This window comes from Hydra vulgaris, chromosome 10, assembly GCF_038396675.1.
Source record: "Hydra vulgaris chromosome 10, alternate assembly HydraT2T_AEP".
NCBI classification, from domain to species: Eukaryota; Metazoa; Cnidaria; class Hydrozoa; order Anthoathecata; family Hydridae; genus Hydra; species Hydra vulgaris.
The window spans coordinates 26,999,951-27,017,423 of NC_088929.1; the positions used below are offsets into that span (position 1 = coordinate 26,999,951).

General features: G+C 27.5%; 1 protein-coding gene and 1 long non-coding RNA gene across 6 annotated transcripts in view; one reads left to right on the forward strand and one right to left on the reverse strand.

Annotated features, from left to right (window-relative positions):
• The window catches only part of LOC105844855 (uncharacterized), a 40,298-nt gene extending 23,649 nt beyond the window's left edge, over positions 1 to 16,649 (reverse strand). For 2 of the 5 annotated variants that reach the window (XM_065807647.1, XM_065807646.1), the window contains exons 1-2: positions 16,585 to 16,649; positions 15,767 to 15,818 (exon numbers count right to left, since the gene is read on the reverse strand). In XM_065807647.1, the coding sequence (XP_065663719.1) occupies positions 15,767 to 15,818; positions 16,585 to 16,617 (85 nt within the window). In that variant the 5' untranslated portion in view covers positions 16,618 to 16,649. Of the gene's footprint in view, positions 1 to 15,766; positions 15,819 to 16,046; positions 16,335 to 16,584 lie in introns of those variants that run through there. The other 3 variants (XM_065807650.1, XM_065807648.1, XM_065807649.1) reach the window with 3 other exon arrangements.
• On the forward strand, positions 3,218 to 8,597 carry LOC136085875 (uncharacterized). Its single transcript, XR_010641237.1, has 3 exons — positions 3,218 to 3,559; positions 6,331 to 8,138; positions 8,458 to 8,597. It is a non-coding gene; the product is annotated as an uncharacterized LOC136085875 (long non-coding RNA).
• Positions 16,650 to 17,473: the final 824 nt, after the last annotated feature.

Genomic DNA, 17,473 nt, shown 5'->3' on the forward strand with positions numbered 1-17,473 from the left:
AATTAACGGTGACATCAACGTTGTGTTATATTTCAATTACATCTACGTTTTTGAAACAAAAAATTAGTACATATTATTCTAGAGTATTTAGAGATAAGAAAAACCAATGTGTGAAATAAATTTGTCATAGCATGTTATCTCAGTTATACTTTGAAAATCACAGATTAAAAAAAAAAATTTCTTAAGAAACTTATTTTTTGCCGCACAATAACTAATAATTACCACAATTTGCCATGTGTTGTCTTATATTTATTTGAGCTATATGATGCTTCAATCGAGTTTTAATTGATTGCTCTTCCCCTTAAATCCCCGTTCAGATTTTATGTATGTTTTAACTTGGTTGCTATGGTACTAAATTTTGCATAGCAACAACTAATTTTTACATTAACGTTGTTTTAACAGTATTTTACTTGCGCTAAATACACAATATTGGGGGTATGTATTAAAATGAGATTCAGAATTCTTATGAGGTTAACTTTTTTTGGTTACTATGGATACCTTACTTTGCATAACATAGCAACAACATATTTTCGGTAGTTGTTAGTAATTTAATTACTAACACTGACAGTAATTTAATTACTTTTAATTTAAATTACTAACACTTGTAGTAACTTAATTACTAACAAGTATTAGTAGTCCAGGCGGCATATATATTATAACATTTTACTTTTAAATACAAAATACTTGTTACAATAATTATTTAGATATGGTTTTGTTAAACTTAGACATTCATAATTTTCTCCAAAAAAACAATCTTAGTATTTCAAAACAAAATATTACTGAAGATATATTAAAATTTATTCAGCCTAAATTTGCTGATTTTAAAGAAGTTGATTTTAGACATGCTGTTTAACGATTTGTTTACTTGTATAAAAAAAAGTGGAAATCTGCAAACTATACTGTGAAAAATTTTGAAAAGAAGTTTGTGAACTGGCTAAATGAATTGGCTTAATGAAGTTTGTGAACTGGCTTAATTGTCAGAAAAAAAGACAATGAACCAACTGAAAGTAGACGTGGTCGAAAACCAGTTGCATTTGATAATAGTTCTAATAAAACTAAAAAACGGCGTGTATCTTGTTTAATTGAATCTCATTCATCCAATGAATTATTTTTTGCTGCTAATAAAAAATTTAGAGATGAATCTGTTGTTATTGCTGCCAAGAATGTTTTAAATATATCAAATACAGATAAAGCAACTAAATATTCAGCAGACGAAGCACTGGCTTTAATAATTGATGCAAGTCTGACAAAAGCTTTCTTTCAATTGATTAGAAGCGGAGCCTTGGAGAAAGAATATAACATCTACCCCGCTTACGATGATGTCAGAGATGCAAAATTGAAATGTTATCCTGCATACATAACAGTGGAGGACTATTCAGCTTCAGTTCCTTTAAAAGATTTAATGACTCATACTTTGCAAAGAATCTGTGCAGTTCAGGAACCTGTGCTAAGGCACTTGATATTGAACGACAAAGCAATAAAAACAATGACACTAACGTGTAAGGCTGGTTTTGACGGTGCTACTGGCCAAAGCATTTATAAACAAGTTTTATCAGAACCCGACATTAACAGAGATTTAAAGCGTGAAGAATCATTATTTATTACTTGTCTTGTCCCATTGGATTTGACTGGATTTAACAACAGCAACGAAAAGGTGCCTATTTGGAGAAATCAAAAGTCGTCCTCCACAGCCTATTGTAGACCCATAAGATTTGCATACAAAATGGAATCCAAGGAATCTGTGATTGAAGAAGATCAGTACATTAAAAGTGAGATAGAAAGCTTGGGTATGACTTTATTAGAGGTTTGCGGATCTTCTATTGAAGTGAATTGTATTATTGAACTTACAATGATTGATGGGAAGGTTCAAACAATATTATCTGAAAAAAATAACTCATACCAATGCTGTTCAGTGTGTGGTGTCTCTCCAAAAAATATGAATAGTCTTGATATCCTTAATATAGATTATACTAACAGAGAGTTCAAATATGGTCTTTCCAGTCTTCATGCATGGATTCGATTTTTTGAGATATTATTGCACATTGCATATAAAAAAGAAACAAGAAAGTGGCAAGCAAGATCTAAAGAACACAAAGAAAAGGCATCTGTAGCTAAACAAAAGATTCAGACTGATTTAATGAACAAAATGGGACTTGTTGTTGATTTCCCTAAAAGTGGTGGTTCTGGAACAAGTAATGATGGCAATACCTCAAGGCGTGCTTTTGCAGCATATGAACAAAAAGCAGAAATTCTGGGTGTTGACCAAAACCTTATATTCAGATTTTACATTATCTTGGTAACGCTCTCTTCAGGATATGAAATAGACTGCTTAAAGTTCAAGGATTATTGTTTTGACACTTTTAGACTATATGTGTCCCTTTATCCATGGTATTACATGGCTCAATCAGTTCACAAAGTATTGATACATGGACATGACATAATTAAAAGCCTTATATTTCCCATCGGACTTATGTCAGAGGAAGCTCAAGAGGCTAGAAATAAAGACTTTAAATCTTATCGCAAAAATTTCAGCCGAAAAACATCCAGAAAAGCAACAAATACTGATCTTATCAATAGACTCCTAGTTTCCAGTGATCCTGTTATTTCATCATTGCGTAAATCAACATCACACCAAACAAATCATAAAGCATTTCCTTCAGATGTTTTACAATTACTTAAACAATCTTCAAACGATATTATTGTTTTATAATTTTTTGATGTAATTTAAAATTGATAACGTTTTCTTGCACTATTTTTTGCTTTTATTATTCCTAAAACATTATTTACCTAAATACTCAATTTTTATTCAATATAGGTGGGTCAAAAATCCGATAAGATATTCAAATATCAATTTACCACTTTGTAACTAAGGAAAGTATCCGGTAACTACGCAATATAAGTATCCATAACAACTAAATTTAAAAAATTATCACTTTTGTAAGAAGTGTGATCTCATATTGGTACTCATGCCAAATTTAGTGAATATAGCACTTATAAAATATCTGCAGATAACAAAAGTAGGTTGTTGCTAAGCAAAATAAAGGTATCCATAGCAACGAAATAAAAAAATATTACCTTCATAAAAAGCGCAGACATCATATTAGTACTCATACTAATTTTAGTGAATATAGCTCTAATATTAAAGTAGTTATGAATTTTGTCCAGTAAAAGTGCATTCTGGCCCACTGTGCGGCGCAAAAAAAGACAATGTCTACCCAGTGAAAAATAAAACCGCGTCCCACATGGGTTCCGCGTGGGTTCCGTGTGGGATTGATGGGATTTATGTGGGACGGATTTTCCCATGTGGTATCCGTATGGAAATTTGTCACCTTAAACCCATGTGGGTAATCCCACATGGGTTACATGTGGGAACCATATGGTATTTACACACATGGGAAATCTCACGTGGGTTTCCTGTGGGATTTGCATGGGAATTAATTTAAAAGCTGGAAACTAAAAAAAAAACTAAAAAAAAATTTTTTTAATCGACATCGCATTGCGTTACGTTTATATTGTGTGAAAATATTTTATATTAATAAAGAGAATGGCAAGCAAGTATGTAAGTACCACGAATAATGTTTATCATTCTTTATAGAAATAATATTAAGATTTGTGCAAATAGAGGTATTATTAGGATAATATAATAGTTATTTGAATATAGATCTTGATTAAATTAATTGCAAACAATTAACTGATGCAAGTTGAAATGTTGTCAAAAACCAATCTTGCATGCATAGGACACTGCAGTGTCCCACAAAGAAATGCAGGTTTGAAAGTCTAAGAATTCCCAAATTTCTTTATTAAAAAAAGAAAAAAATAGGATGGAGATGGGTTTCTGTAACTTTTTTTATGCTTTTCCAAAACTTTTAACTTTAGATATAATAAGGTCCTTAAGACTTAAGGGACTTACGAACTACATTGAGGAACAAAAACAGGATATTTACAGAAACTTTTCAATTTTTAATCTGGAGTACCACAGTGTTATTGAGAATAAAGCCTCTGGGTCCAGTTTTCAAAGTAATATGATCTAAAGTAATGTTTAAATAAAATAATATGCTTTAAAATGCATATAGTTATACATATAACTCCTGATAGTTAACTATATGTATAATTAGTTAAACATATAATTTGTTATAAACTAAAGTAAAAATAATATATATATATATATATATATATATATATATATATATATATATATATATATATATATATATATATATAACATTAAAACATTAAAATTGATACAAAATTTCACTTTAAAACAAATACCATTAACATTGTGATGATAATAGCATTAGGAAACTAGTATTTATGTATTATTATTATACTATAAATAAATAGTTTTTTAATTCATTTTATAAAATGGAGACTGACAACTGATAATTAATGGAAATAAATACAAATTATAAAAATCATGTAAACTTCGTTTATTATTACTAAATACTATATTAATGTTAGTCTACAAAGTTAAAATCAATTTTGAGCATTGTTATTAGTTCTTTTGCGATTCGCACTTCCACTTCTGTCTCTCAAATTTATAAAATAGGTGGTCAAAGCTTGTTCAATAGGTAGGTTCTCAGCATAACAATGCTTTTTTCTTACACTTTCTAAAGAGAAATATGGCAAATTGATTACTTATTTTACCTAAATCATAGGGTCATTGATGCATAATGATGTCAGATGATGACCTGGTTTATTGAACAACTTCACCCTTTATCAAACTCAGTCAATTTTTTGCCATCTCCCATTGAAAATGATGTCAGTTTTTGTTATCATATTATGATGATATATCTGAATTGTTAATACAATATAAAAAATGCATACACCATCAATTTTTTTTTTGGTTCAATTATACATTTACTCTCAACAGTACTAAAAATAAAAAAATAAATATAAATTGTTCTTTCAGATAAGCAAACTAATTTCTGAATTTAAATTGTTTTTCCTATGATCCTCTACAGTTTTAAGCAACAAAAGCAAGAAGTTTTTAGACCACATTATTGGTGTAAATACCTCTAAAACCTGCTCATAGCTAGCACAAATTGTTTTACTTTTTTTTAAATAAAATATTTTACTTTTTTTTTTAATTCAATTTTTTAATTGACATTATTTTGGTCTCAACATCGCCTCCCCATTGTCAATTATTGTTAAACTCACACTGCCCCTCTATCTACTGGCATCATTTATGGATGATCCCATAGCCTAAATACTATATATATATATATATATATATATATATATATATATATATATATATATATATATATATATATATATATATATATATATATATATATTATTTTTACTTTATTTACAACACCATTTGATATACAACAAACCCTTACAAAGCTTACAATAATTCAGTTAAAATTCAATCTGAGTTATTGAAATGTAATAAATTTAACAATAGAAAAGTAAAGCTGTCGTCATTTAAAATGTAAAGGGTGTTGTCAAAATATGTTGATAGTAAAATTAAGTTACTAATAAAATCACGTTCAACAATGATAAATATTCTTACTGTAGTAAGAATTAGTACTAGTTAACAAATTTGAACAAATAAATATAAAATAATGAAAAAACAATGAACAAATAACTTGAACTTGAACTAAATCTTGAATTTGAATTAATTGGTTCTAATTTGTTCAAGCATAACCTTAAAAAATAAGTTTATATAATAAATTTTATGTATAACTAGTTATACATATAGTTAAATATCAGGAGTTATATGTATAACTGCATGCATTTTAAAGCATTTTATTTAATTTATATATTACTTTAGATCATATTACTTTGAATACTGGACCCAGAGACTTTATTCCCAATTTCACTGTGGTACTCCAGATTAAAAATTGAAAGGTTTCTGTAAATATCCTGTTTTTGTTCCTCAATGTACTTCGTAAGTCCCTTAAGTTTTATGAACCTTATTATATATAAAGTTAAAAGTTTTGGAGCCTAAAAAAGTTACAGAAACCTCCCTATCTCCCCCCTATTTTAATATTTTTTTTAAATAAAGAAAATTTGATTTTCAAACCTGCATTTCTTTGTGGGACACTGCAGTGTCCCATGCATACATGCTTGGTTTTTGACAACATTTGAACTTGCATCAGTCAATCGTTTGCAGATAATATACTCAAGAACTATATTCAAATATCATATGAACATGTTAGAGAATGTTCATATGATATTTGAACATCACAAATTTAATAATATTGTTGTGATATGTTATATAAATAATACCATAATAGATTATGATATGAAAATAAGATAGGATATGAGGGTAATGATCAAAGAATAAATTTACTTATAGAAATTTAGATTTTTGTTTATTAGTTTCAGAATATTATATTATGTGTGACCGCGGCCTTCTATAATAACAGGCCTTGACATCGCGCAACAAAGTTGTTAAACTGAAGGCCAATTCCTAATACTGTGTTTACATTTTCATCTTTTAACATTAGATGAAAGTTTGTGTTTGCGCTTTTTTAATAAATCTTCAAAATGTGATTGGTTTATAAATTAGATAGCGCAACATCAAGATGATAACGTTGTAAGGTTCAAGGCGTTAACATTGTAAGGTAATAATATTGTCAAACTAACGATAAGTTTTTTTAATAATTAAAATGCCTTAAAAATACCTTTAAAATGCTGTGTATCTCTTTGCAAGTTGAACTATCTCAACTACAACGAAAGTATCAATTTATACAACTACAACTACAATATCAGTTACAACTACAACAAAAATATCAATACTCAACTGCAACAAAAATATCAATTTATAAATTCCCGAAGAATCTAGAGAGAAAAAGATGTAGTGAAGCTATCCCAAGAACTGGTTTTATTGTTACAGACTATACAGCAGTCATGTCAACTGCATTGGCCAAATGAAGCACCTTTTGAAAGCAAATATGGGAAGCAACGACCTTTAAACCCACCATCTGTTTTTAAAATATTCCGCCTAGTTGTTTAGCCACACCAGCAATTAAAGTTAGAAAAACTGTAACTTCAAGCGGTTTTCGAAGCATTTTACCAGATGAGTTAAATGATTTTCTAAAAGAGGATGAACTTATATTTGACGATATTCAATCTTTGTTAAGTGATAATAACGATGTTATTGTTTTCCAGCCTAATAAAAAAAGTTTGCACATACAATCAAAAATGTACAAAACTTGGTGTTCCATTATTTATTTTAGTAATTTTCAATGATTATTCATTTGTAGCTAACCATAATGGCACAACTTGTAATATTTCATATTTAGCTGTAAACAAATTAAAGTTAATAAAAACAAAATCAGCTTTATTTGAAGCAGTTAGATTTTTAAAAAATAAAGAAAGTTCGCTTCAGTCAAATATTCTATTCGAACACCTTAATGCTATGAGAAAAGTTAATGTTGCTGAAGTTTTATATACTTCAGATATTATATGTAGACCATATGACTATTTTGCTATGCGACGAAGTTTATATGATTGTTTGTGTATTGACTACAAGTTGCCAAGTATAAGGACTTTAACCCTGTTGAGATATATTGATAAAACTTTTTTTTTGCTTGAATCAACTTTTGTTGGTGTTTTTTATTGTTGGTGATTTTTATTGTTACCAATTTTAGCAAAAAAAATTAAAAATACAGTTATCTTTCTAATATATAGATATATACTTTGTTATGGTTCTGTTTGTTATTGATACTATTTAATATTACATAAATATTCTTAATGAAATTTGAAATACGAAAAGCATGATTATCTTTTAACGATTTTTTGGTTTTCTTTTTATATTTCCGTTTTTACTAGAGATTATTATTAGAAAACATAGACTGCCATTACACCCTACCTAATATAAAAATATATCAATATAAGTAAAAGTGAAAGTTTAATCGGCTTCAGTTTTTACGGCATTTTGCGCGATGTCAAAGCCTGTTATTATAGAAGGCCGTGTGTGTGACGAAAAAGTAAAGATACTTTTGCATCCAGTGGCTATTGCACCCAACGTCTACATCATTGAAAAAGTAGGTTTTTACATTTTTGTTTTTGTTTTTTTGTTTAACTACTTATCCTAATTGATCACTTTTTTTCAGGATTCTCCTCATGGGTTCAAGCTCATTACGCATAATATGTGTTCAATTACCCATAATACGTTAGTCATTGTAAGTAGTAAATTAAGAAATATTTATTTGTGAAATATTGTAGTCATTAATGACTTCAACCTGGCTAATAATTAAAATTGCTCGACTAATAAGGTTCCTTATTAAAATTGCCCTCTCTCTCTCTCTCTCTCTCTCTCTCTCTCTCTCTCTCTCTCTCTCTCTCTCTCTCTCTCTCTCTCTCTCTCTCTCTATATATATATATATATATATATATAACTATATATATATATATATATATATATATATATATATATATATATTTATATATATATATTTATTTATATTTATATATATTTGTCTTTATATTATTTTTTTTTAGAAAATGTTTGAAGTAAGTTAGAAGATACTAAAAACCTTGGTATTATACAAGCCGAAGCGATTTAATTAATTTAATTGACAAAAAACGGCGTGTAAATCGCAAAAGAAAAAATAATATTTTTAATATTCATTTTGGATGTATTGATTTGGATGCATTTATTTTTAAATAAATTCATTTTGCAACACGTTTTTTAATTTTATAAAATTTCGTCATAATAGTTTAAGGTAAATCCCACATAGGTTATAGGTGGAAAACATCACATGTAAAAGATCGAAAATGCTACACGTTTTGAATACCAAATGGGATAAAGTAACAAATACCAGAGTTAAGCGTCTCTGAAAGCTTCGATGATTAATTTTAAATTACTATTTAAGTAATTTTTAAATTGAAAGAATTTTAAAAATTATCATAGAAGCATTCGGACTTTCATTTGTCTAGTATTGACTACTTTTATACCATTTGGATTAAAATATGTGGCATTTAAGATCTATAACATGTAGTATTTTCCACCTATATCCCATGTAGGATTTACCACATAAAACCCATGTGGGATTTACCATATGAAACCCACATGGGACAAAATAATAATCCCCACATGGGTTACATGTGGAAAAAATCCACGCGTATCCCATGTGCGCTTTTTCACTGGGTAGTCGCAATGCTCGTAAACTGGGGCATGCTTAAATTGTAAAGCGTGTCTTACAAAAAATACAAATTAAAAAAAAAAACCTAACAAAGAATTTAATTCATTAACATTGTGTTCTTTGTTTGAGTTTTTGTTTCAATAAAGAAAGAAAGGAACAATTTTCCAGTTCATTTAGTGTTCATATTTTAGGACCTTTTGTTGTAATAAAGTTTTATAAATAATGCATTTTAGGTTGCACATAATTGTAATTTAAAAATGCTGTAGAGTAAATGAGATTAATTTTAATTCCAAAATTCATAATATTAAAATATTATTGTTGTTATTATATTATAAAGTTTTTACTTAATAATAAGAACTCGATAAGGTTTAACTGAAAGTTATTTTGTTTTTCAGAATTTGTAAACTGCCTGTGCTCGAAAGAATTATAATAGATGTTTTTGTCTACTTCCCACATGATGTGTAAAAAACGTTTTAAAAACGCAGGAAACATGTCTAGACATCTAAAAAAAGTTTTATAAACGTTTTAAAAACGTAGTACTTTTGCTGGGTCAGCAGTTTTTTAATCTTACTTACATTAGATCTGAACCAATCATCATTAGCATAGTTTATATAATTAAGTTTGTAGGAAAGATATAAGATATTTAGGGGGTTTTGATTTAATAATTGTTTGAAAGTCAGGCTTTCCTTCTTCGTAAGATATGTATTGTTATCTATTGTTTAGATTTTTGAGTCAGTTCAAGTTTGTGTTTTTAATTCCATAATTTTCGAGTTTTTTTTTTTATAGGAAAGTTATAATCTAGTATATCAAAAGCTTTGCTAAGATCTAAAAAAACTTCGAGAATAAACTTTTTTTTGCGAAATGTTTTAAATATATTGTGAACAATATTAATAATGGCATGCTCAGTTGAATTTACTGAATGAATTCCATAATTGTTTATTATAAAGAATATTTTTTACTTTCAGAAAATTATAAATTCAATTAAACATAGTTTGTTCTATTATTTTATAGTAACAAGGGAGAATTGAAATTGATCTATAATTCTCAAAATAGATATTTATTCTTTATTTTATTTTGCGTTGATCATTTTTATTTTAGAAATAAAGTTTTTATTTTAGAAAATAAATTTTTGAACTTTATTTAAGAATGTTTAGAAGACGTTTAAAAGACATTTAAAATACATTCAGAACGTAACTTTTAAAAATAAATGCCCGCTGGGATAGCTTATACAAAAAAATTATGTGACTTTGCAGTTCGTCAAGCCACACGCCACACTGACTACTCTATTACACTGCATTCATTTTTATTGCTTTCTTTACTACCCCAGGTACTCTTTCGATATATCTTTATTGTTCTTCCTATAATCCTTTTTTTGATACTAGTTTGCAAAAACATTAGAGTTGCAGTTAGGCCAAGCGCAATTTGTCCAATTTTATTGGATTTGCTGTTAAACAAACCACATTTCGCAACCACCTTTGCAGTGAAAGTATTATTGTAGGGAGAAAAGAATCTTTTAAAGACTCTTCTTTGAAGTTAGGAAGAATGTAATGAATAATTAGAGTATAATGGAAGTTCAACGTAACGCTAACCTAGTAAATATGCATTATGCCAACCGCAGCACATTAAACCAACAAAGCCAACAATTTGGCATCATATGCCAAGCTATGCCAACCGTAACACTTAGTTTGGCCAACGTAGCACCACCAGCTAAAAACCACGAGTAGTTCAACATATTGTGAACAACTTTGAGTATATACAACGCCATTTATACGGCCAACTAAAATAATTTATCAGCCTAACAATAACAAATACGTTAAGCTAACGTTTAGCTAACTAATTTGTGCTATTTGCGAAGTCCTCATCCTCAAATTTCGTTACTTAAATTTTCATAACTTATGAAAGACTTATAATAATGTTTTCACTTTTAAAATAAACTTTTAATAATGTCTTTACTTATAAAATAAAACTTACAATCTCTTCTAAAAGAAAGAGTTTATAAGCAGTATTTTATAAACTCTAAAAGAATATAACATCTCAACGTTAAATTCAGTTGTGAGCACCCAGGTAGCACACATACGTCGATAAAGCATTAGAACAATATTGCACGTTGCGTTGGCCCAACATCAACCGTTAACGTTGTTTTTATATCATTTAGGTTACAACTACGACGTTGCATATATAAACCAGTATATACAACGCACCCAGGCTCACAAAGACAAGTTTATCTCACTAATGAATATCATCACCCGCTTCACTGACCAAGAGTAGGTGAGTTTAAAAAGAACGAAGTAAGTTAAAGTGAAAGTAGAAGAAGTCGAGTTAAAAAGATAGCATAGAGAAAGTGGACAGATATTGCACTGGATGTAAGGAAGTGCAATTCATACTATTAATTAGATAACCTAACTAATGGGTATTGTGGTTTATCCTCCTCCGGCTAATTGCCATATAGAGGCCACATACCCGGGCCAGCGAAGACAAGTTCAGCTCACCAATGAGCGTCATCACCAGCATCGCTGACCAAGAGTAAGTGAATTTAAGAAGAACGAAGTAAGTTAGAGTGAAAGTCTGAAGAAGTCGAGTTAGAAAGATAGCATAGAGTAAACGGAAAAAATATTGCACTAGGTGTTAGAATGTGCAAATTATAATAAATGTATAAATGTCTTTATACCTATATTAATAACCTAACTAAGGTAATTAATTAAACGTAGCCATTATCATTAGTTCACGCATCTGATTAAGGAGGCATTATTCACGTTTACTTTGCTTGTGGCTTGGTTTTCTTTATATAAGAAAAAGAAAAATATATTAGCAAAATATATTTCCATATATCTACTTTATATCTACTTTTTCTCAATGCAAACTCAACGTATATTAATATAATATTCCAATGAATATGAAGCAACGTTGATCCAATGTATATAATCCAACGTTAAACCATACACATTAAATTAACGTTGGGTTATAAACATTGGATCAACGCTAATCCATATAAATAGGATCAATGTGCGGTTATTTAAGATTTGGTCAACGTTAATTCATATACGTTGGATCAACTTTGATCCCTATTCATTTGATCAACGTTGGGTTTAGATAGGAAAAATAACCAACTTTTTCTATACTTTAACACACATTGGACCAATGTAAATTCTAACTAATTTTAATCATACCGTTATTAAGGTTTTCATTAATATAAATACAATAAAGCTAACATTAGATTATCGTTGTATTGGCATCGAAGAAAACAGCCAACGTTCGCGATGTATTTAGAGACATTGATTTGAGTAATATAGATTTTTTTTTATAAAAAATCTATATTGCTCAAATTTTGCTTAACTTATTCTATACTAACAACGCAAAAAAGGGGGATAAAACTAGATATCTCCAGTTCTTCTTTAAATCAAGTTTTCACAACACGTTTGTAATTGTAAGTTTGTGGATTGGAATTACTTATTTTGGAATGCAGGCATATTTTTTTTGGATAAAACATCTTAAAAGTAACTTTCTACATATCTTTTTTAGCAAAAAAAGTAAGAAAAAAATTTAGTTCATAGGGTAAGACATTAAAAAATATTTATTTGGATATTCAGATTATAATTGGGTATAGTAACAAGATAAATATTTTCCTAAACAATTCAGGGTTAATCTTCTTTTTTTTGCATTATAGTTACTTTGATTTATGATTATTAGTTTTTTTTGAATATTTTTACCTTTTTTAAAAATGTAGGATAAATGATTTTTTTCTTTAATTTTCAGCAAAAATATTTGATCATTTTATTCAAAAATGAAAACTGAATAAAATGTGATTAAAAATATTTTTAAACTCTAAGTATGTTACAAGTTATTGAAGTTTAACTAAGTACTGCTCTAGAAAAATAATTTTAGCTGATAAACTGTTTCTATTTTCGGCAATAACAAATTTACCGACCTGTGAAAGGCTGCGAAACTAAATGGGAAGTAAACATTACGTTTGTGATATAAACGAATGTTTAATATAGATGTTTAATACAAATATGGGCCACTAGCCCATTATGTATCTGAAATATACATATATATATATATATATACATATATATATACATATATATATATATATATATATATATATATATATATATATATATATATATATATATATATATATATATATATATATATATATATATATATATATATATATTTACATGTATATATATATAGAGGCACAGGACCTTCAACCTTCAGACATAGCAGCGGCCCGGGGGAAATACCCCAACCTCCCTCGCCAGTCCGACCCTGTATATATATATACATATATATATATATATATATATATATATATATATATATATATATATATATATATATATTTATATGTATATATATATACATATATATATATATATATATATATATATATATATATATATATATATATATATATATATATATATATATATATATATATATATATATATAGTATTGGTCATTATTAACAACCCAGCATGTTGATAAGCATCTTTTTTTTTTTTTAAATAAATATAGATATTCAAAAAAAAAAATATTTGACAGGTTAATTATATTGCCTTTTTTTTTATATATATATCTCATTATCTAAAATAATTATAATCGACAAAATTTTTATTTAATTGTTATAAATATTTGAAAAATTTGCGTAAAATAAAATAGAAAAATGAGTATCTAATTAACTACAATATTTAAGCAATAAAACAATCAAATTGACTGGAAAAAATTATTGATAATATTACAAAATATAAATTCAAAGTAATGAATAAACAAAACATCTGAATTGTGAAATTGGAAAATATTTAACACAACACATGCAACTTTTAGCAGAATAGTAAGCCGATATTAAAGATACTATACAATTAAAAATCTTCCGTGTCCTGGAGGACCTAGTACTTTAAATAAAAGAAATGAATTACTCACTCGCATAATGAAAAAAAATATAGAAATTTACTCACTCACATAGTGAAAAAAAATATAGAAATTTATTATCGATCTCAGTCGAAAGAAGCAAAAAGCTTCTTGTGTTGTTGCTAGTGCTCAAACAATTGGAAGAGTACTGCTAAAACACAATTACATGTGGCGAGCTGCTTGCAAAAAAAAATACTATTGTTTAGCTCATTAAACTTGGTCTACGAGCATGTGGCACAACTTTCTTTTCAGAGATGAAATAAACGTTGAGGCTGATTCAAGAAAATCTAAGTAAAGCTGAAAAGAAAACCACATTAAAAAAAAGGACCCAAATTGTTCTTCGTATAGAACAATACATGGTAGTGGTAGTATAGACATCTGGGCCTCAACGAGCTTTGAAGGTGTCGGTTATTTCAAACTATTTGATGGAAGGCTTGATTCTCAAAGATAATTAGACATATTAGATAATGCCTTATACTGACATTTTACCAAAAGAACTGGGAACTATTTTCCAACAAGACAATACTCCAAACTGCTAAGATTTGCAAGCAATTGTTTGAAAAAAACAACATTAAAATCATAACTTGGCCTGCCAATAGTCCAAATCTTATTTACATAGAGACTTTGTGATCTCGGTTAAACCACAGTCTTCGTAAATTTGAAATAAACGACCAACTGAAAGAGTTAGAAACAAAATTACTTAACAGTGTTCCTTCAGAGGTTACTCAGAATTTAGTGAACTCCATTCCGAAGCATATCAATGAATGCTTAAAAGCAAAAGGATTGTCAACAAAATATGAATTTTTTTTTTTAAGCTTTGTAAGTATTTTTATATTAAGGTTTGTTAATTTTGTTTTCATGGTTTAATTTATCTTATTTTTATTATTATTTAAATATTTTTTTGAACTCATCATTTTTAAATCAATTTATATTGTAATTAATTGATTTAACTTTTAGGTAGATCATCTATATATATATAAATATATATATAAATATATATATATATATATATATATATATATATATATATATATATATATATATATATATATATATATATATATATATATATATATGATCTACCTTACCCGACTTTGACACTCTAATTCTTTATAAAGTTAATTTATATAAAAAGCATTTCATCCATTTCCAGTTATTTGTAAAAATCTGTTTTTCATTAATTTAATAAAAAATCTGTTTTCTTACTAATTAAAAAAAAGAATTAGAAGTTGAGGAAAGCACTCAATTTTCAATTTTATTTTTTCAAACCAATAAAAGTTAAATTTACAAATATATTTATAGCATAAATATACTTAGTTTAATGCCTCCAGCAGGCATAATTTTTTTCCACGCCAAAATTTTAAATTACGTTGTAGCAGATGTTTTTAATTTTTTTTTTCTAGTCACCCCTCTTTAATATCTACTTTCTTAAAGCTATATACTGCTTAGTATATGGAGCTAAATTATATACTGGAGGAGAGTGCAGCGATTTTTGGCGTTTAAAGACTTCTAGACATACAGCAAACAAGAAAATTTATTTATGTTTATATTTATGCTAAATAAATATGCTTTGTAAAAAACTACAACCATTTGAGGCTTGAAACTATGGCCATTTATAAAGTAGATAAACAATAAAACTCATAATACCTTTAAAAGAGTAGCGTAAAACCCTAAACAGTTCTATGTGTTTTGTTAAGAATAAAAACATACCGTAAATTGTGCAAACTTTTCATTATTAAATAAAAACATACCGTAAATTGCGAAAACTTTTTCGTAAAAAAGAATTGTCAACAATGTATCAATCTAAAATATTACGAAAAATATTAGGTAAAAAAAAAAAAAAATAAATGAAGCTAGAAAAGACAAATAATAAACACGATAAAAAAGACTATATGTATATAGATATACGTAGAGAGAGAAATTTGGACGACTCAATCTCTTTTGCACCTGGTGCAATAAGGTTGTAAGTATGTAAGTTTGACAAAATTTAATAAGTAATGAAATAAATATATCGGTAATTATTCGCATTACGTGTTAAAAATTGGTTGAAGACAATTTAAAGTTTTCTTTAGGATCCAAAAAAATTGAAGTTTTGCAAAACACGAAGAGAAAAAAAACCTATACATCTTTAGTATTTGCTTTAATCAATAAAAAAACTGCCAGTATAATCATCACTTCTTTACCCATCTCATTGTTTTTACATGAAACAACCTGATCAGAAGGCAATTTTCTAACATCATTCCAAATTCTTTTAATAAATTTCTAATCTTAATCAACTACCACAGAGGGTCATTAAAGGCGTCCTTTACTTCTGGTACTATTCACATTATTAAAGACGTCATTTACTTTTGGCACACTTTAAAGTATTTAAACTGCTGTCTAAATGTTCTGCAACTAATAATACTACTAAATTGGTAAGTAAGTTTTGGGTAAAATTTTTAAATAACACTAATAGTGAAATACCCTATGAAAACTATTGTTTGTTTTAAAAAAAAGTTATAATAAGACAAAAGAAAAATATACTGAGTTAATTAATTATTAATATTTAAGTTTTTTAATATAACCATACCGTTCTCATTTTCTTTGATGTCTGCATGAACATAAAGCATGAATAATTTGGTTGCTACAGTCTAATGCAACTTCTGTATAGTAAACAAATACCACCTGAATAAATAGTTATATAACTTTTATTTTTGGTTTTTTTCGCTAAATTACTTGCCAAAAAATGGTCGAATAAACATTTAATGAATTATGTAGTTTATCTCCATGATTTTTTTTAAAACATGCTTCAAGGTTAAGCAATTATAATTAAAAAAAAACTACATCAATTATTGATTTTTTAACTTTCAAAAGTTAAAAAATCAATAATTGTTTTTTCAATGTTTTTTCAATGTGACAACTTTGTTTTTTCAATGAAACAACTTTTGTTGTTTCAATGAAACAACAAAAGTTGTTTCATTGAAAAAACAATGCGGTGGGTAAAGACTTTTTTTGTTTGAAACACTTACCTACTCAAGGTGGAGTTAAACATGAACACTTTTACTTGATGAACAAATAAGTTGGAAAGACCACATTAATTTGATAGAAAATAAAACTTCAAAGAGTATTGGAATTATGTACATGACAAGACAATTGTTGGATAAAAACTGCTTAAAACTTATCTACTTTTCATTTATCCATAGCTATATCAGTTATTGTAATATTGCGTGGGCCAGCATTTATCCATCAAAATTAAAGCGTATCTTAAATAAACAAAAATAAGCAAGCCGCCTTATATTAAATGCTGATAAATACACCAGTGCCAATCCACTGCTTAGAAAGCTTGAAGTGCTTAATGTTTATCAATTAAATATTTACAGTATTCTTTTATTCATGTTTAGATTTAAATATCGTATGCTGCCAAATATTTTTGACGACCTTTTTGTTATTATATATCATAAATATCAAACAAAGCATTC